General features: G+C 40.2%; 1 protein-coding gene across 1 annotated transcript in view; it reads right to left on the bottom strand.

Annotated features, from left to right (window-relative positions):
- Window positions 1-4,041: 4,041 nt before the first annotated feature.
- COLGALT2 (collagen beta(1-O)galactosyltransferase 2) overlaps window positions 4,042-21,311 on the bottom strand; it is a gene marked incomplete at both ends in the record, with an annotated part of 119,067 nt that continues 101,797 nt past the window's right edge. The window contains 4 exons of the mRNA XM_079697777.1: window positions 4,042-4,318; window positions 5,810-6,016; window positions 15,368-15,495; window positions 16,833-16,965. Coding sequence (XP_079553903.1) covers window positions 4,042-4,318; window positions 5,810-6,016; window positions 15,368-15,495; window positions 16,833-16,965 — 745 coding nt within the window. The remainder of the gene's footprint in view (window positions 4,319-5,809; window positions 6,017-15,367; window positions 15,496-16,832; window positions 16,966-21,311) is intronic.

The raw sequence follows: 21,311 nt of genomic DNA, 5'->3' as shown, positions 1-21,311 counted from the left end.
CAAAAACAAAACCAAAAACAACATACTGGCCACCACTGGCCAGACTCTTCACCCTTGTCTCAGCCACCCTGCTCGATGTAGGGAATGCCATCAGCGCACTCACAGGGAGGCCCCTCCCATGTCACTGCTCTCTCCTCCTGGCTCCCCTCCCACTGACACATTTAATCAGGAAGTCTCCAGGGAAGGAAGGTTCTCTCTGAGATAACAAGCATCTCCACAAAACATAAAATATGGGTGAAATGATTACTTCCAAGGCTGCCTGTGCTGAGCTTTCTGAACAGATCATCCATGACATGCTATTTTATCAAATGACCAGCCTCACTGTAACTCTCACTTTGTCATTAGTTAAATCCTCACTGAATTAATGTCTTGTCAGTCATAAAGATCACTTACTTGGAAAGAATGTCTTGAAAGCACGTTGTAGAAGTCTCTTGGGAAAACTCATCTTTATCTTACAGTTACTAATTAGATGGATTTGTTCCAACTGTAAGTGAAAATATTCCCATGTGTGTAGCTGAATGGGAATTTTGTTTCCAACACCAACATTTTACTGGAAATCTCTGCACTGTCTGTCAGGAGAGCAACCAAACTTAGAATTCCCCCCAGAAACAATGGCCTCTGCATTCGTGAGGATAGTCTGGAGCAGGAGGGTAGCCGCCTTGCCTTGCCATCGTTATCGGGTCTTAAGACTGTTTCCTGTCAATAACCCCAACACGTAGCTGACTCTTCGGTCCTACCCAGCTCCCCATCACTCCCTAGTAGGCCCTTCCACAGCCCCAAACCCAACACAACTGTCACATTCCCAGCAAAGCTGCCCCCAATGGCCCCCTCCTCAGCAGAACCAGGTTCCCTGGGCCCTATGGCCCCTTTTGTTCCAGCCTCTGAAAGAAAGCCATCCTGCTTACATGGCTGCTCCCTTGGACCATAGACGCCACAGCAGTAGGGACCTTTTCTAGACCTCTGAGCACCTCAGTGCCCAGCACAGGGCCTGAAACAAGGGAGCACTCACACCTGGTTTTTGAGGTTTTGGGGGAGCTTGAGCTGAAATACAGGGGGTCATTGAGGCCAACATGGGTTCTCCTTTTTTGCCCCAAGATAAATCTCTTTGGCGTGGGGAAAGCATTTCAGTACCTTTTGATGAATGGATAGATAGGCTGACCAATAGCACAGAAATGCAAGATGAATCCTCTGTCATCACCCTCCCACTGGAGGCCTAGAATCCTTTTTGGCTTACCCACCTCTCCAGCAGTCTAAAACATCTCCCACTGGACAGGAAGGCTGGTGACCATCCTCTGTTCTTTGCCACAGGGATTGCACAGCAGTGATGATTACCTTTGGCCTCTGACATCCTTGGCCAGTGCAGACCTGGAAATTCCAGCAGTGTTGGCTGTTGACCAGCGTTGGAGGAACCAATGAACAATCATAGAGTTGCACGTTTTTTAATTTTTCACAAAGTGCTCTAGAAGGCAAGTAGTTTATCACTTCCCCACCCTGAAATGACAGAGCATGATAGACAGTGTAGGATGCTGGGATGCTGGCTCTTGTTTTCCAGAGTTCCTAGAGCAGGCCCCAGTGAACAAAGCAAGGCCCACTCTGTCCACACTCAGCAGCACCAGCACTGCTGAAGTCAGGGCCGTCCATCCAGAAGATTACACCTTGGATCTCAAGATCCAGAGAGGGTTTAACTTCCAGAGGCAGACAGCAGGTGGCATGACGGAGGCAAAGTCCTCTGACACTGCGAAGGTCTAATGTCTTGACTTAAGGCTAGACAGGAGGCAGGAAAGAATAATGAGGTCAAGGAATCCCTGGATTGCTGAAGAGATGACCTTCTAAAGAAAAGCTGCGTGTGCAGCTCACAGTGTTCACAATGAAAGAACACTGCTTGGGATTCTAGATCTGAGTGGAGAAAAGCAACGGCTGGGCTAACAGAGCCAGAATTTTTTTCACAGTAAAACAGTCCTAATCTAAAATTATAGAATTTATGAACAATGTCTTTTAAGAATGAGAATTCAAAAAAAAAAAAAAGAATGAGAATTCATAAACCCACCAGACCAGCTGACAGGGAAAAAGAAAAAAAAAAAAAAAAACGCCAATGTTCTCTATGAACATAACCACACAAAAATTAATTAAATTTTCCTCCACTCCGAATACCTCAGCCTCTGCCCAGCCCTTTAAAAAAAATGAAATTCACGCACATCTGCACACACTCAAATACGCAAACGAAGTACAGCATACCAAAGGAAACCTTAGGAATCGCCTAAGGGTTTTTCACTAGCTCCCCAGATGCTCTGTTTTTCTAGACAAAGAGTCAAGCTCTGATAGCTATGTCTAATCAGTAAAAATCAGGCAGCTGAGATCCCTTCCCTCAGTCTCCTGGCTTATTGATCAATGCAGAAGAACCAACCATAAGTCAAGAGGGAAGGCCAAGGCTGGTGTTCTGTGGAAGGAAGCTGCCAGGTTGTCCTGCAGCCTGGGGCCCTCATGGGGAGCAGGGAGCTTGGTGCACCCAGCAACGCCACCAACGGGTTCTGCTCCAAAGCATGAAGCTCAGAGTCAACACCCAGGACATGGAGAGAGGAGCGTGTGTGGATGGGATGCTTGGGGAGGGGATTTCTGGAGACCAAGTTTTACTGCTTGCAGGCATGAGAACAGAAACCGAAAGCAAACCATCATGAGATATCCAAGGATCACAGATTGTGGAGCTGAAACAGATGATGTAGTCCAACTCTGCATTTTACATAAAATCCATTTATGAAGAAAGCAGAGAGGTGGTCTGCCCAGGATCCTGACTCCAAGGCTTCCCTGCTTGTTGGTCTAAATCAGTTGATCAGTCCACTGTTTCTAACCAAGGTCTCTCGCCTGAGGTGGAGAATCATTTGTTTCCAGAAGGTTAGAATCTCCCACTCAACAGGCCTCCCTGTAAGAGTCAGGCTGGGAAATGCAGAAGAACCAGATTCTGGAACCAACATGTCTACACTCACCACTTCCCAGGGGGCAATAAAAGCCTGACACATATGTTTCTCTGCCTTATACTACAGATATTTCACCCACAGTTTGTAAAATAAATAATTCAAAATAGAATGAAAATCCCAGGCAAGGACAGTTTCTGGCCTAAAGATGTGCTCTGCCCCTTAACAGTGACTCATAAAACTCACACCTGCAATTCACTCCCAGGCTCAGGGTGGAGAGCACAGTCTGATGTGCTGGGGCAGCACATGAACCCCCGGGACAGCAATTACACACCAGCCCCAGACCCTTATATATTAAATTTATCTTCATAAATAGAGCATCCCAACTCAAGTGACCATAATAAAGAAGGCCAAAGTTTGAGTGTTTTCCTCAAATATCTACACAAACCCTCAAATATCTACGAAACTATATCCTCATGGCAAAATGGACACCTCTTCATGGGAGCTTCAATTGCCATGATAGTCAAATGCCAAGTCACACACAGACACAAATACCCATCCCTGTTGGATAATGGGGACTAAGATGAAAAAGTCACTTTGCAATAAGGCTCATGGCAAACACCTTTAAAGAAAAAGCCCAATTAATTTGATTTTAAATGATCTGATTCCCCCTCCCCCACACCCCGAACTTGGAACATACTCAAGTTTTCAAGGTCACATCTATGACATAAAATGGGTCCACTAGATCAATGGATGTGGTCCAGTTGACTTGGCTGCCAGGCCTACCCATTTATTGATGTGATAGCGTGGTGATCACCTTTCCCTTGGATGAATCTCTGAGCCATGCTGTTCAACCTCAATGTGGGAACCAGTATCATATGGGTAATGAACTGAGGGACAAGGTGTCTGGATTGAAGTTCATCTTAATGGTTGCCATAAAGCCTATTTTCTAGCCATCTAGGAAATTTGGGTTTAGTTTCCCTATTCTCTTCCCCTGTCAAAAACATCCTAATTTTGATCAATCACATTAGATCACTTTGGTTAGATGATCATGACCATGAAAAGAAACTGGAACAAACATATCAATACCCCATTAGGAAAACCAAAGGGCAGTAAACCCCCCATGGAACCCTCATAGCTCATCTCTCGAAGGCACAGTGTCCAGGGAGGTTGGCGGTGGCAGGGCCTCTGTGTTCTTCTCATTGCGATAGATGTGACCTTGCTTCCTGGACTTCCAGGCATGTGTCCTGTCCCAGTCAGTGGCCACTGTCTCATTGTCCCAGATGGTTGAGGTCTCCGTGTCACTCAGATACCCTGGCTGGCCTGTGTAGTGTGTTGGGTAGATGAGCAAGGGTTCTGCAGAGAAGGCTTTCAAGTCCCTGGATTCGTAATGCTCCATGTACTCAGCACTGAAAACAAGAGGTGTACAGGTGGGTGAGGGGGCAGGACACTTACAGAACAGGGGAAAAGAGCCCCACTTGTTATCTCTTAAATTCTCATAGATTCATTTATTTTTCAAGTTGTGTTCTGTGTGGAAAATTTTAGTCTACGCACACAATACAGTTTTCTTTAAAAGCTTTCAGATGGTCTAAACAAATGCACAAAGAAAAAGGTCAGGATGTTTCTGTTGTATTTGGATAGACTAGTTTAAAAGTGAATTTCAGGTCTTATTCTAAAAATTAAGGATTAAGCTCTGTTGGACCATAATAATAAATAAACGTGATCACTTTGTAGAAAATGCTCTGTTCCTGGATTAATAAATTAGACGGCTGGGAGCTGGATGGCAATGAAGGGTTGAGTGATGTGGTGTAGGCTTGGAGGCACACCAGCGTGGCTTTGCATTCCAGCGACAAGTGAGTGTAAAGTGGAGGGAGGACTTGCCCTCCCTCCCAGGTCTCCTGTGCAGATTACATGAGGTGACATCTGCTTGGCTGCTAGGTCTCAATTTCCTTTCTGTTGAGGGGATGATGATTGACCTCCATGTTTATGTTGGGAAGCAGAGATAAAAATCAGTCTCTGACATGTTGTCCATCTTTACTGAAGACAGGAGACAAAATGAGCAAGATGCAGGACAAGAACACTCAACTGCTAACATGAAGACCATCTAGGGAGGAATCACCCAGCAACTGAGAGAAGAAGCCAAAGTTAGAACCTGGTCTTCTGCTCCAGTAATGAATTTAAGGAAGCACTGATCAAGCAGCTATTATGTATAGAGCTTGGACTAGGCTCTAAGGACACAGAGATAAAAGATGGTTCCTGCCTCAGGGGCTCATAGGTTACTGGGGAGACTGACACATAAACCCATAATTTACCATGCCCTTGATAAGCACTAGGTCAGAGTGAACTCCCAGGCTACAGGAACCCTAGCATCACACTGCCTTCTTCTATGGACACCTTGCTCAGAGGCCACCTCCACTCTCCCTGAGCCTCTAACACATCTCTGTGTTTACAGTTATCACAATATATCACAATGACTGTTCTCAAGTCTGGGTTCCCAACTAGCCTGTGAGCTACTGCATGGCCAACAGTACACACAATGAACTAAGAAATGAACAGAAAAATCTGAGGTGTTTAGGAAGATGACCTTCACCTTGAGGTGTATATGGGTTTATGGAAGTAAGAAAATCAGAGATGAGAGGACTGAGCAGATTACATCCAGTTAAACTACCCACTGGGTATTAAAGAGGACTCCTATGCAAGACTCACCATTTCTGCCTCATCTTCCCCATCTGTAAAAGGGGATAATCACTCAAATCAGCCTCTCTGGGTCATGATTATGGAAAGATCACTTAGGAAAGTAGTACCCCTTAAAATATATTAAGTATTACTCAGAAACCAAGTAGCATAATTCATGAATGGTCTGTGCTCAAGGGATAGGCAGGCAGTTCAGGGTAACTCACACAGGATGCTTGTTGTACATGATTGGCAGAAACTCATCCACTGGTAGCATCTTCCCAAAAGGATTGGCTCCAACAAGCTTCTGCGCTCCTTCCAGAGAGATGACATAGCCCAGAGTCCAGTAAGAATAGTCAGCTTCAACCAGATTTACCACATTGGGCACAGCTTTCTCTGGCTCTTTTAGTTGCATCCTCTTCCTGCCAATATAACTAAAAGGAAATGGGTGGAGGAGAAAATTCTAATTTTAGTATTAGACATCCATAAGAATGGAGCACAGCTTTGCAGACTTTTGAAAGCTTGGACCAAGTGTGTCTTATTTAAATGTATCACACAACAAGGCACATCACATCAAACATCGCTGTCATCTCCCATCAATGGGGCCATTTCTGTGGCTCCACTTATCAACATCCCAACTATTCTTGCCTAGCAGACTGTTGAAGCATGAAAGTTGAGATGTACAGATTAAAAGATCTTTCAGAGGTTCAAGACAAGATGGCAGAATAGAAGGACTTGAGCTCATCTCCTCTCACAAAAACACCAAAATCACAACTAACTGCTGAACAACCACCAACAAAAAAGACTGGAACCTACCAAAAAAGATATTCTACATCCAAAGATAAAGAAGAAGCCACAGTGAGATGGTAGGAGGGGCACATCTGTGATACAATCAAATCCCATATCCACTGGGTGGGTGACCCACAAACTGGAAAATAATTATATTGCAGTGGTTCTCCCACAGGAGTGAGAGTTCTGAGCCCCACATCAGGTTCCCTGTTCTGGGCGCTCTGACATTAAGAGGAAGAACCCCCACAGCATTTGGCTTTGAAGGCCAGCAGGGCTTGATTACAGAAACTCCACAGGACTGGGAGAAACAGAACCTCCACTCTTGGAGGATGCACACAAGGTCTCATGCACAGTGGGACCTAGGGCAAAAGCAATGACTTCAGAGGAGCCTGGGGCAGAGCTACCTGATGGTCTTGGAGGGTCTCCTGAGTAGGCAGGAAAGAGGCTGTGGCTCACTGTGGTGACAAGGACACTGGTGGTGGACACTGGTGGTGGAGGTACTGGGGAGTATTCATTGGTATGAGCTCTCCTGGAGGCTGCCATTTTGACACCAAGAACTGGCTCCACACAAGAGCCTGTAGGCCTAAAGTCTTCCTGAACCCACAGTTGCCTCCAAACACACCCCTTGACACAACCCTGCCCACCAGAGAGACAAGACCCAGCACCACCCACCAGTGGGCAGGTACCAGTCCCTGCCAACAGGAAGCCTGAACAAGCCTCTAGACCAGCCTTGCCCACCAGGGGGCAGACACCAGAAGCAAGAGGAACTATAATCCTGAAGCCTGTGGAAGAGAGACTGCACAAAAAGTTAGACAAAATGAAATGGCAGAGGCGTACGTTCCAGACGAAGGAACAAGATAAAACCCCAGAGTAATGATAGTAAAGAGGATACAAGATCTCAGAAAAGGAATGGAGGCACAGACTGAGAAGATACAAGAAATATTTAACAAAGGACTAGAAGATATAAAGAACAAAGTTGAACAATACAATAACTGAAATGAAAAATAGACTAGAAGCAATCAGTAGTAGAATGAATGAGGCAGAAGAAAGGATAAGTGAGCTGGAAGACAGACTATTGGAAATCACTGCTGAGGAACAGAATAAAGAAAAAAGAATGAAAAGAAATGAGGACAGTTTAAGAGGCCTCTGGGACAACATTAAACTCATAAATATTCACATTATAGTGGTCCCAAAAGGAGAAGAGAGAGAGAAAGGGCCTGAGAAAATATTTGAAAAGGTAATAGCTGAAAGCTTCCTTAACATGGGAAAGGAAGCAGTCACCCAAGTCCAGGAAGTGCAGAGAGTACATAGAGGATAAACCCAAGGAGGAACATGCCGAGACACATAATAATCAAATTGAGAAAAATTAAAAACAAAGATAAAATATTAAAAGCAATGAGGGAAAAGCAACAAATAACATACAGGGAATCCCCATAAGGTTATCACCTGATTTTTCAGGAGAAACTCTGCAGGCCATTAGTGGCATGATATACTTAAAGTAATGAAAGGGAAAAACGTACAACCAAGCATACTCTACCCAGCAAGGCTCTCATTCAGATTTGATGGACAAATTAAAAGCTTTACAGACAAGCAAAAGCTAAGAGAATTCACCAGCACCAAACCAGCTTTACGACAAATACTAAAGGAACTTCTCTAGGTGGAAAAGAAAAGGCCACAACTAGAAACAAGAAAAGTATGAATGGGAAAGCTCACCAGTAAAGGCAAACATACAATAAAGGTAGGAAATCATCCACACACAAATATGGTATTAAAACCAGCAATCATGAGGAGAGTACAAATACAGGATATATGAAATGTACTTGAAATTAAGAGACCAGCAACTTAAAATAATCTTGTATTTATATAGACTACTATATCATTGTAACCACAAACAAATCTACAATAGATATACACACAAATAAGAAAAAGGAATCCAAACAAAACACTAAAGATAGTCATCAAATCACAAGAGAACAAAAGAGAAAAGGAAGAACAAAGACCTACAAAAACAAATCCAAAACAATTAACAAAATGGCAACAAGAACATACATATAGATAATTACCTTAAATGTACACGGATTAAATGCTCCAACCAAAAGACATAGATGGGCTGAATGGATACAAAAACAAGACCCATATATATGCTGTCTACAGGAGACCCACTTCAGACCTAGGGACACGTACAGACTGAAAGTGAGGGGATGGAAAAAGATATTCCATGCAAATGGAAATCAAAAGAGAGCTGGAGTAGCAATTCTCATATCAGAAAAAAATAGACTTTAAAATAAAGACTATTACAAGAGACAAAGAAGGACACTATATAATGATCAAGGGATCAATCCAAGAAGAAGATATAACAATTGTAAATATATATGCACCCAACATAGGAACACCTCAATACATAAGGCAAATGCTAACAGCCATAAAAGGCGAAATCAATAGTAACACAATAATAGTGGGGCACTTTAACACTCCACTTACATTGATGGACAGATCACCCACACAGAAAATCAGTAAGGAACACAGGCCTTAAACACAATAGACCAGATAGACTTAATTGATATTTATAGAGCATTCTATCCTAAAGCAGAATACACATTCTCTTCACGTGCACATGGAACATTCTCCAGGATAGATCACATGCTGTGCCACAAAGCAAGCCTCAGTAAATTTAAGAAAATTGAAATCATATCAAGTATCTCTTCTGACCACAACGCTATGAGATTAGAAATCAACTTCAAGAAAAAAAAAAAAACTAAAACAAAACAAAACACAAAACGCGTGGAGGCTAAACAATGGGCTACTAAGCAACAAATAGATCACTGAGGAAATCAAAGAGGAAATCAAAAAATACCCAGAGACAAATGAAAATGAAAACACACTGATTGAAAACCTATGGGATGAAGAAAAAGCAGTCCTAAGAGGGAAGTTTATAGCAATACCATCCTACCTCAGGAAACAAGAGAAATCTCAAACAACCTAACATTACATCTAAAGCAACTAGAGAAAGAAGAACAAACAAAGCCCAAAGTTAGTAGAAGGAAAGAAATCATAAACCTCAGAGCAGAAATAAATGAAAGAGAGACAAAGAAAACAATAGAAAAGGTAAATGAAACTAAAAGCTGGTTCCTTGAAAAGATAAAATTGATAAAACGTCAGCCAGACTCAACAAGAAAAAAAAAGGGAGAGGACTCAAATCAATAAAATCAGGAATGAAAAAGGAAAAGTTACAACCAACTCCACAGAAATCAAAGGATCACAAGAGACTACTACTATCAACTATATGCCAATAAAATGGACAGCCTAGAAGACATGGACAAATTCTTAGAAAGGTACAATGTTCTAAGACTAAACCAGGAAGAAATAGAAAATATGAACAGACCAATCACAAGAACTGAAATTGAAACTGTGATTTAAAAACTCCCAAACAAAAATCCCAGACCAGACGGCTTCACAGGTGAATTCTATCAAATATTTAGAGAAGAGTTAACACCTTCTGAAACTGTTCCAAAAATTGCAAAGGAAGGAACACTCCCAAACTCATTCTATGAGGCCACCATCACCCTGATACCAAAACCAGACAAGGATACTACAAAAAAAGAAAATTACAAGCCAATTATCACTGATGAACATAGACACAAAAATCCTCAACAAAATATTAGCAAACAAAATCCAACAAGACATTAACAGGATCATATACCATGATCAAGTGGGATTTATCCCAGGGATTCAAGGATTTTTCAGTATCCACAAATCAGTGTGATACACCACATTCACAAACTGAAGAATAAAAACCATTATGATCATCTCAATAGATGCAGAAAAAGCTTTTGATAAAATTCCACATCCATTTATGATAAAAACTCTCCAGAAAGTGGGCATAGAGGGAACCTACCTCAACATAATAAAGGCCATATATGACAAGCTCACAGCTAACATCATACTTAATGGTGAAAAGCTGAAAACATTTCCTCTAAGATCAGGAACAAGACGAGGATTTTCACTCTTGCCACTTTTTTTTGTTGTTGTTGTTGCAGTACACGGGCCTCTCACTGTTGTGGCCTCTCCCATTGTGGAGCACAGGCTCCAGACACGCAGGCTCAGCAGCCATGGCTCACAGGCCCAGCCGCTCCGCGGCATGTGGGATCTTCCAGGACCGGGGCACGAACCTGTGTCCCCTGCATCGGCAGGCAGACTCCCAACCACCGCGCCACCAGGGAAGCCCACTTGCCACTTTTATTCAACATAGTTTTGGAAGTCCCCCACAGCAATCAGAGAAGTAAAAGAAATAAAAGGAATCCGAATTGGAAAAGCAGAAGTAAAAAAAAAAAACTGTCACTGTTTGCAGACGACATGACTCTATACATAGAAAACCCTAAAGATGTTACCAGAAAACTACTAGAGCTCATCAATGAATTCTGTAAAGTGACAGGATACAAAATTAATAACAGAAATCTGTTGCATTTCTATACACTAACAACAGAAGATCAGAAAGAGAAATTAAGGTTACAATCCCATTTACCATCACATCAAAAAGAATAAAATACCTAGAAATAAACCTACCTAGGAATGCAAAAGACCTGTAACTCCAAAAACTATAAGACACTGATGAAAGAAATCGAAGATGACAAGATATACCATGCTCTTGGATTGGAAGAATCAATACTGTCAAAATGACTATACTACCCAAGGCAATTTACAGATTTAATGCAATCCCTATCAAATTACCAATGGCATGTTTTACAGATTTAGAATAAAAAATCTTAAAATTTGTATGGAAACACAAAAGACCCTAAATAGCCAAAGCAATCTTGAGAAAGAAAACGGAGCTGGAGGGATCAGGCTCCCTGACTTCCAGCTATACTATAAAGCTACAGTAATCAAAACAGTATGCTACTGGCACAAAGACAGACATATAGATCAATGGAACAGAATAGAAAGCCCAGAAATAAACCCACACACCTATGGTCAATTAATCTACAACAAAGGAGGCAATATACAATGGAGAAAAGATGTCCCTTCCATAAGTGGTGCTGGGAAAACTGGACAGCCACATGTTAAAGAATGAAACTAGAACATTCTCTAATACCATACACAAAAATAAACTCAAAATGTTTTAAAGACCTAAATGTAAGACCGAATACTATAAAACAGAGGAAAACAGGCAGAACACTTTTGGACATAAATCACGGCAATGTCTCTTTGGTTCCACCTCCTAAAGTAATGAAAATAAAGACAAAAATAGACACATGGGACCTAGTTAAACTTAGAAACTTTTGCACAGTGAAGGAAACCATAAACAAAATAAAAAGACAATGTACAGAATGGGAGAAAATATTTGCAAACAATGTGATCTACAAGGGATTAATCTCCAAAATATACAAACAGCTCATGCAGCTCAATATCAAAAAAAACCAAACCACCCAATCAAAAAATGGGCAGATCTAAATAGACATTTTTCAAAAAATACATACAAGTGGCCAAAAGCACATGAAAAGCTGTTCAACATCACTAATTATTAGAGAAATGCAAATCAAAACTACAATAAAGTATCAACTGACACTGGTCAGAATGCCCATCATCAAAAAGTCTACAAACAATAAATGCTAAAGAGGGTGGGGAGAAAAGGGAACCCTTCTACACTGTTGGTGGGAATGTAAATTGGTACAACCACTATGGAGAACAGCATGGAGGTTACTTAAAAATCTAAAAATACAACTACCTATGATCTAGCAACCCCATTCCTGGGCATATGATCCGGAGAAAACCGTAATTCAAAAATGTACATGCAGCCAATGTTCAGAGCAGCACTATTTACAATAGCTAAGACATGGAAGCAACTTAAATGTCCATTGACAAAGGAATGGATAAAGAAGATGTGGTACACATATACAATGTAATATTACTCAGTCATAAAAAAAGAATGAAATAATGCCATTTGCAGCCACATGGATGGACCTAGAGATTATCATAGTAAGTGAATTAAGTCAGACAGAGAAAGACAAATATCATGTGATATCACTTATATGTGGAATCCAAAAAAATGATACAAGCAAACTTATTTACATAATAGAAACAGACTCACAGACTTAGAAAACAAACTATGGTTACCAAAAGGGTAAGGTGGAGGGGAGGGATAAATTAGGAGGTTGGGATTAACACACACACACTACTATATATAAAATAGATAATCAACAAGGACCTACTGTATAGTGCAGGGAAATAAATATACTCAATATTTTGTAATAACATGTATGGGAAAAGAATCTGAAAATTATAACTTAATCACTTTGCTATACACATGAAACTAACGCAACATTGTAAGTCCATTATACTCCCATATAAAATAAAAATAAAAAACATTTCATGACAAAAAAGGTCTTTCAGATCATTTCCCAAAGATGGTATAGGATTTCTAGCTGTGTTTACAGTGGTTGGAAGGGGACAAGAAAGGCCAGATGTGAGAATCCTGAGTTTGCTTTCAAGTCCCCAGAGTTTCAGCCTGGGGACTTGGTATTGTCTGCACAGTTCTCCAAATTCTGGTGGTAAACACAAGACAGAAAATGCTTCGGGAAAGATACAGTCCACAGTAAAAGACCTAGGAAGCCAAGAGTAGCCCCAAGGGGGTTTCCTCCAGGGAGGATGAATGACAACACCTGCCTGGCTTTCTCCCTCTCACCCAGCTCTGCCTATGCTTCCTCCTGGGTCCTGTCTTCCATGAACAACTTCTGCAACACAGGATGTACCCTCAGCCATTCCTACCTTCCCCAGTCTACTCATGCATCTGTGATCCATTACTTTTGTCTGGAGCCTAGTTTGTTTCCACTTGCCTGGACCAAGTTGAGGAGGTCCGGCTTCCTACCTGCTAGGTAAAGCTGACTTGCTCTATTTTGCCCTAAAACTATCTCTTTCAACATTCAAGGGATCCCACTTATCGAAACATCCTAGGATTTGTAGAATAAGTCTATGTTCACCTTCAGTTCTTCTGAGGACAAATATACCTGTCTCTCAGCCAATGTCTCTTCAGAGCAAAGAGCCTGAATTTCTCTCATATACCAAGTGGAAGAGAAAATCCTACTGAGTGCTTGAGATGTGGCCAGAGTGGCTGAGGAACTGAGTTTGTACTCAATTTATTAATTTTACTAAATTCAAATTGTAATTAAAAAATTGAAGATGTGTAAAATAATATTTTCTGTTAGACAAAATGTATTATTTCAGTAGGACTACAGTTTACTTCAACAGTTGAAAATTTAGCATGTGGATTGAGATGTGTTATATGCATAAAACACATACTGGATTTTGAAGACAGTATGAAAAAATAATATAGACTATCCCATTAATAGTTTTAAAATATTGATTATATGTTAAAATAATATTTGATATGTTGGATTCAAAAAATGTATTATTAATTTCACCTATTTTTATCTTTTTAGTATGATTACTAGAAAACTTTAAATGATGTTTTTCACATTATATTTCTACTGCCATGCTGCCCTAGATGATTTCAATGGCTTGTTCTATTCTTCCCACTTACTATTTTCTTTTTCTGGAGAAACTTAATACTGCAGTCACAGACAGTCTATCTGGTTTCATGTTTTGAGTTCAAATAACATTTGCTTTATTCATTTCAGAAAACGTGATGTGAAAAATTTGAAACCACTAATTCTTTATGATTACATAATAGATTTCAATGAAGTATTTTGACTTGATCAGTCCTGGAAATTTAGGAAACATCTTTTTTTCCTGTATCCTTACCAGGACAATAACTTTTCTTTCTTGGATCTGTTGGTACTTTGTCCTGAGAAACGCATCAGCCAAATTGGAAGTGAACTGGGATGTATGTCACCTCTAAGCCTTAGACTCCCCAAGTCCAGTCCTCTGTGATTCCAAGGCTTAAGTGAAAATCACCTTTGCACATGTCATGTAAGCATAAAATAGCTTTCGGGCTCCATGCCTGTGGGGCCTTAACCACAGGCTGCAGAGCCATAGATTCAGAAAGGCTGAGGTGCGGGGACTTCTGGAGGATTTTAGGAACAATGATCTGAAGAGACAGTACAGAATCTAATCACATGACAGGGTGCCAGTCTCTTTATTACATAGTGCTGGGTCTATTTCCCACAGGTTACTGGGTTTCTTTTGAGCTCACAATGGTACATTTTCTAAGAGAACAAATATTCCACCGGGGCCCATAGTTAAGTTTCCCTCCGAGGATGGGAGGAGCAGGGACAGCTTGTCTGCTGCAGCTGCTCCAAAGGAACAGCCTCTGATTTGATGAAACTGCCTTTGACACACAGCTGGGAAGTGAACATAATGCTTGGGAACTTTCTGCCTCATTGGAGGGAAGTAAAAAGTGTCATCTTAGCATAAAAAGAAAAAGAGAGAGCTCAATTCCCAGAGGTAGCAGGCAACGAGCATTAACTAAATTGTCAGTTCGGAGCCAGTACTCCCTTGATGAGCCTGGTTTTTCTAAGACAGCCTCTGAGCCTCCACTAAGCCCAGCTTCAGTGTTCTCCCTGTTTGCACAGCTTCCCTCCCCAACAGGAGCTCTCCCACTGACCTTCCAAACCTCCCACACCATCAGAGGCTACAGAGGAAACCTGTTCTCCTGGGAGCTGAGGCTCAAGTGTGACACAGGAACCTTGCCCTTGAGTGGGTCCTCCCTCTACATACTCCCTCCATGTACCACACTGGTTCATGAGTGGATTTCTGCTGTGTTCCCAGGTGAACACTCAGTCTGAAGGCCCCTAATCTACCTGCAGGTAGATTCCAGGTCTCAAAGAATCTCCCAAAGTTTCTTTCTCACCCTGAAGAGCATAGAGATGCAAAATCCAATGGTTATCCCCTACTCACTTCTTGTTTCTGGGAACATTTATGGAGAGAAAACCAGGTAAATGGAAGCTTGAGCTGCATCTCCTACGAGCTGGGGCTCTCTGTCCCTTGGAAAGAACTGAAAGCCTCTCAGTACTCTTTGAACAGCTTGTCATCTTGTCACTCACATCAGTTCCCAATCCAGCTGGACTCGATCAATATCATCCATCAGCTTCATGAGCTTCTTCTTAAACTGATGTTCAAAACGCACATCATCCTCAATAACAAGAGTCTTCTCCAGCTCTCGGTCAATTACCTGTAAAGGTCAGTGGGAAGATACCTTATGAAAAGCTGATACTTATTTATCTAATAAAAAACAGGTATCAGAAAGTCAAAAGTATAGTAGCACAACATGTAATAGCTCATAACTGGAATCTAAGCAAAAGTCCATCAACAGTAAAATGGATAAATAAACTGTGGTGTATTTACAGCAATGAGTGTAAGTGATCTACAGTTAAATGCAAAGTTATAGGTGAATCTCACAAATGTAATGTTGAGAGATTGAATGGAACCATATGGTGTGTACACATAATAAAAGGAAAAATGTAGACAAAACTATTCTGTGCTGTTAGAAGTCAGGAGAGTGGTCACCCTTGGGGAACTGATGGCTAGGAAAAAATACAGAGAAGGGCTGTGCTTCTGGGGTGCTGGTAACCAGTTTCTTGATGTAGGTGCTGGTTAACCTGGCTGTATTATTTAATTTGTGAAGTGTTGTTGGCCAGTATCTTATGATCTACATATTTTTTCCTATAAAATTTAAAGTTTATCTATAAAACAAAGTTTCTTGAATAAAAAAGATAGGCATAGACTGGATCATTAAAAGGGAGAAGGCCCCTTCAGGAGGACTTTCTTCGGGCACTCTCTTTCCTTGTGGGAACTGACCCTTAACCAAGAACCCCACACTTTTTTTTTTTTTTTTTGCGGTACACGGGCCTCTCACTGTTGTGGCCTCTTCTGTTGTGGAGCACAGGGTCCGGATGCACAGGCTCAGTGGCCATGGCTCACGGGCCCAGCCACTCCACGGCATGTGGGAGTTTCCCGGACCGGGGCACGAACCTGTGTCCCCTGCATTGGCAGGAAGACTCTCAACCACTGCGCCACCAGGGAAGCCTGCACCCCACACTGTAATACCACCCCTATCAATGTCTGATCTGTAAGACAGGGGTTCAAGTCCTGGCTCTGCCTCTTCCTGCCTGAACAAGATAACTATTTTCTCTTGGGTAAAATAGGCCCATCTCTCCTAACCCATCTCACATGACTTCCGGGTGATTTCTTCTACTGAGTCACTTAATAAATGATGACATGCTAGATAAACACAAGGCATTCCTACTAAGGATGAGGATGCATCACTAGGAGTGTGGTCCCCAGAACGTGGGTGTCTTCCCCTATCATCATCCCAAGTGGCACCAAGGCTACCCTTCCTTGTTTGTCACTGGACTTGTGTCAGAGGGAGACATAAGGCAATGACAGCTTCCAAGCACACTTCCAGAACAGTTATGGGTTCACTTTATATCTGGCCCGAGTTCACCTACAACGTCCCACTCTCCTTCCTCCTCATTAAAGAACTGCACATTGAAATGAAGCATTATTTACCTCTTTCCAGACAGAGTAGTGGCTAAGGAAGCAGCCAATTTCACCCCTAGTTAGAGGCCTGGAGGAGTAGGGATCTCGATATCCGGGCAGCATTTCAATATTCAGGGCCTTCAGCTGGCTTGTGTTGAGTGCCCTGCAAGACAGAACATGCCCAAAAATTAACAGGTTGAGAGGTCCCCACCACAGAAGCCAGAAGGAAGAGTTCTGCATATTCCCCAGAGCCTTTTTGCACACTGAGAAGGACTCCTCATGTTTCCCATTATTCCTTAGGAGCTCCTCAGGGTTAATGTGTTGTGGTAGCATTATGAGCTTTGTGAAGACAAGAAAGCGTCTTATGCTTTATATACCCCTCGCAATGCCCGACACAGTTCTTAAGTATCACCACTATTGACAACTTTGAAAAAGTATTTTCCTAGTGAAGGAGAGTGGCTAACAGAAAGCTTAAATACTATTAAACAATGGAAGGGATGAGGACAGGAAGGAATCAGAAGAGAAATTGTGTGCATGTGTACATCTTTCCTTTGGACATAAAAAAATGGTTAAAGATAAAAATGCAGAGAGAATCTTGTAAGCAAGAGAGAAGTGATTCACTACATACAAAGTATTCTCAGTAAGATTAATAGCTGATTTTCATCAGAAACCGTGGAAGCCAGAAGGCAGAAGATTGATATATTCAAAGTGCTGACTGAAAGAGACTGTCAACCAAGAATTCTATATCTAGTCAAGCTAGCCTTCAAAAATGGAAAAATTAAGATATTCCCAGATAGACAAAAACAGTGTCACTAGTAGATCTGCTCTACAAGAAATACTAAAGGGAATCCCTTAGGCTGACATGAAAGGAAACTAGAGAATAACTCAAATTCACATAAAGAAAAGCACTGGTAAATATAACGGCATAGGTATCAACAAATACAAATAATGTAAGTGTTCTTTTGTTTATAACTTTTCCCCTTGTCTGATTTAAATTATAGCTGCATAAAGCAATAAGAGCAAATAATGTATAAAGAACATTATGCATAAAGAAATAATTTGTGTAACAATAGAACAAAGGAGGGGGGAAGGAATGAAGCTATATAGTAGCTAAGTTTTTATATAGTATTGAAGTTAAGTTGTTATTTTTTTATTGAGGTATAGTTGATGTATAACATTAGTTTCAGGTGTACAACATAAGGATTCAATATTTTGTATATTTTGTGAAATGATCCCATGATAAGTATAGTTAGCATTCATCACCACATAGCTACAAATTTATCTTGTGATGAAAACTTAAGATTTATTCTCTTAGCAACTTTCAAGTATGCCATACAGTATTATTAACTGTAGTCACCACATTGTATATTATATCCCATGACTTATTTTATTAAAAAGTTTATACGTTTTACCCCTTCACCTATTTCACCCACCTCCCAATCCCACCTGTGGCAATGAATCTGTTCTCTATGAGTTTTGTTTTGTGTGCTGTTAGATTCCACATATAAGTGATATCATATTTGTATTTCTCTGACTTATTTCACTTAGCATAATGCCCTCAAGGTCCATCCATGATGTCACAAATGGCATGACTTCCTTCTTTTTCATGGCCAAATAATATTCCATTCTATATATACACACATATTTTCTTTATCCATTCATCCACTGTCAAACACTATGTTACTTCCACATCTTGGCTATTATAAATATTGCTGAAATGAACATGGGGGTGCATATATCTTTGAGTTAGTTTTTTAATTTCCTTTGGATAAATACCCAGAAGTGGAATTTATGGATCACATGGTAGTTTATTTTTTTGAAGAACATCTGTTTTCCACAGTGGCTGCACCAATTTATTCCCAACAGTGAACAAGGGTTCCCTTTTCTCCACATCCTTCCCAATACTTGTTATTTCTTGTCTATTTAATAACAGACAGTCCAATAAGTGGGAGGGGAGATCTCGTGGTTTTGATTGGCATTTCCCTGATGATGAGTGATGTTGCTCAACTTTTCATGTATCAATACCTGTTGGTTTTCTGTATGTGTTCTTTGGAAAAATCTCTATTCAGATCCTCTTCCCATTTTTAAATCAGATTTTTTTTTTTTTGCTGTTGAGTTGTACAAGTTCTTTATATATTTTGAAAGTTAAACCCTTATCAGATATATGATTTGCAAATATTTTCTCCCATTTGGTAGCCTGCCTCTATTTTGATGGTTTCCTCTGCTGTGCAGAAGCTTTTTAGTTTGATAGAGTCCTACTTGTTTAATTTTTGTTGTTGTCACCTTTGCTTTTGGTGTCAAATCCAAAAAATCATCACCTAAGCCGGTGTCAAGGAGTTTATTCCTCCCTGTTTTCTTCTAGGAAGTTGGTATTAATATGAACTAGATTGCTATAAATTAAGATGTTAATTGCAATCCTCAGGGCAATCACTGAGAAAATAACTAAAAATATATATAGGAAAAGAAACAAAGGAATTAAAATGTTAAAGTAGAAAATAATTTTTAAACATAAAAGAATGGACATTCTTATGCCTCATAAGAATGGAGGCATAGAGGAACAAATAAGACATAAGATGTATCGAAAACAAATAGAAAACAGCAGGTGTAAATCCTACCTTATCAGTAATCACATTAAATTTGAATGGATTAAACCCTGTCATCAAAGACAGAGCTTAGCAGAATGAGTTTTTAGAAAGACGATCCAACTATGTTCTATCTACAAGAGACAAACTTTAGATTCAAAGGCAAATAGGTCTAAAGTAAAAGGACAGAGAAAGATATACCATGTAAACAGCAACCACAAGAGAGCTGGAGGAGCTATACTGCTGTAATATCTGACAAAAAATTTGGACAAAATTACCAAAGGAGAATATTTTATAACGGTAAGAGTCAATCCATCAGGAAGACATAATTATAAATACATATGCATCTTACAATAGACCAAAAACATGAAACAAACTGACATAACTGAAAGGAGAAACAGAAAATTCAAAAATAGTGGGAGACTTTAATACCCCATTTTCAGTAATGTATAGAACTAGCCAGGAAACAGAACCAATTAGACTTAACATTTATAGAACACTCTACCCAGAAGCAGCAAAATACACATTCTTCAACTGTACGTGTAACATTCTCTAAGACCACATGTTAGACCATAAAGACTATACAGACCATAAAGCCTCAGTACACTTAAAACGATGACTGAAATCATACAAAGTATGTTCCACAATCATGATGAAATTAAAAATTGATAGGAACTTGGAAAATTCAAATATGTGAAATTAAACAACACACTCCTTAACAGCCAATGAGTTAAAGAAACCACAAAGGAAATGAGAAAATATTTTGAGACAAATCAAAATGAAAACATAGTATACCAAGGCCTACAGGATGCACCTAATGCAGTACTTAGAGGGCTAGTTACAGCTACAAACGCCTATGATTAGAAAAAAAAAAAAACCTCAAATAATCTGCTTTTCCATTTTAAGAAACTAGAAAAAGAGCAAAGTAAACCCAAAAGCAAGCAAAGGGAAGGAAACAAAGACTAAATTGGAAATAAATAAAATAGAGAATAGAAAAATAGAGAAAAAACAAGACCAAAAGTTGGTTCTTTGGAGAGAACAAAATTGATAATCCTTTAGCCAAATAAAAGAGAGTAAACTCCAATTATTAAAATGAAGAAAGAAAGAGGGGGCAATCCCTAATGACCCTATGGAAGTAAAGAGGATAAGAAAATACTATGAACAATTATACACCAACAAATTAGATAACCTGGAGAGAATGGACACATTGCTAGAAAGATACAAACTGACTCAAGAAATAGAAATTCTGAATATACCTATAACAAAGTAAAGAGGTTGAATTAGTAAAAAAAAAAAAAATGTCTCACAATACAGTCCAGGACCAGATAGCTTCACTAAAGAATTCTGCCAAACATTTAAAGAATTAACACCAATCTTTCATAAACTCTTACCAAAAATAGAATAGGGAGCACCTCCCAACTCATTCTATGAAGTATTATCCTGATACCAAAACCAGAAAATGCCATCACAAGAAGACTACAGACCAATATCCCTTATTACTATAAATAGAAAAATCCTCAAGAAAATACAAGTAAACGGAATCCAGCATCACATAAAAGGCATTTTACATCATGACAAGTGGGATTTATCGCAGAATTGCAAGGTTCATTTAACATCTGAAAAAAAGTCATGTGATGTTTGTCTGTTAATTATTAACAGACAAACACCACATGATCATCTCAATAGACATAAAACTTGACAAAAATCCAACTGTATATGGATTAAATGTTTATATTCCCCCCAAGTTCACATGTTGATATTATTAGGAGGTGGGGCCTTAGGTCATGAGGGTGCAATGCTCATAAGTGAGATTAGTGCCCTTATAAGAAGGGACACAGAGCTTGCCTTCTCTCCTCTCTTTGCTGTATGAAGGCACAAGAGGATAGCCACCTACAAACCAGGAAGAGATCTCTCACTGTAATCCAGC

The sequence above is a fragment of the Hyperoodon ampullatus genome (genome assembly GCF_949752795.1).
Source record: "Hyperoodon ampullatus genome assembly, chromosome: 2".
NCBI classification, from domain to species: domain Eukaryota; kingdom Metazoa; phylum Chordata; class Mammalia; order Artiodactyla; family Ziphiidae; genus Hyperoodon; species Hyperoodon ampullatus.
This window is presented reverse-complemented; position numbering and strand designations above follow the sequence as displayed.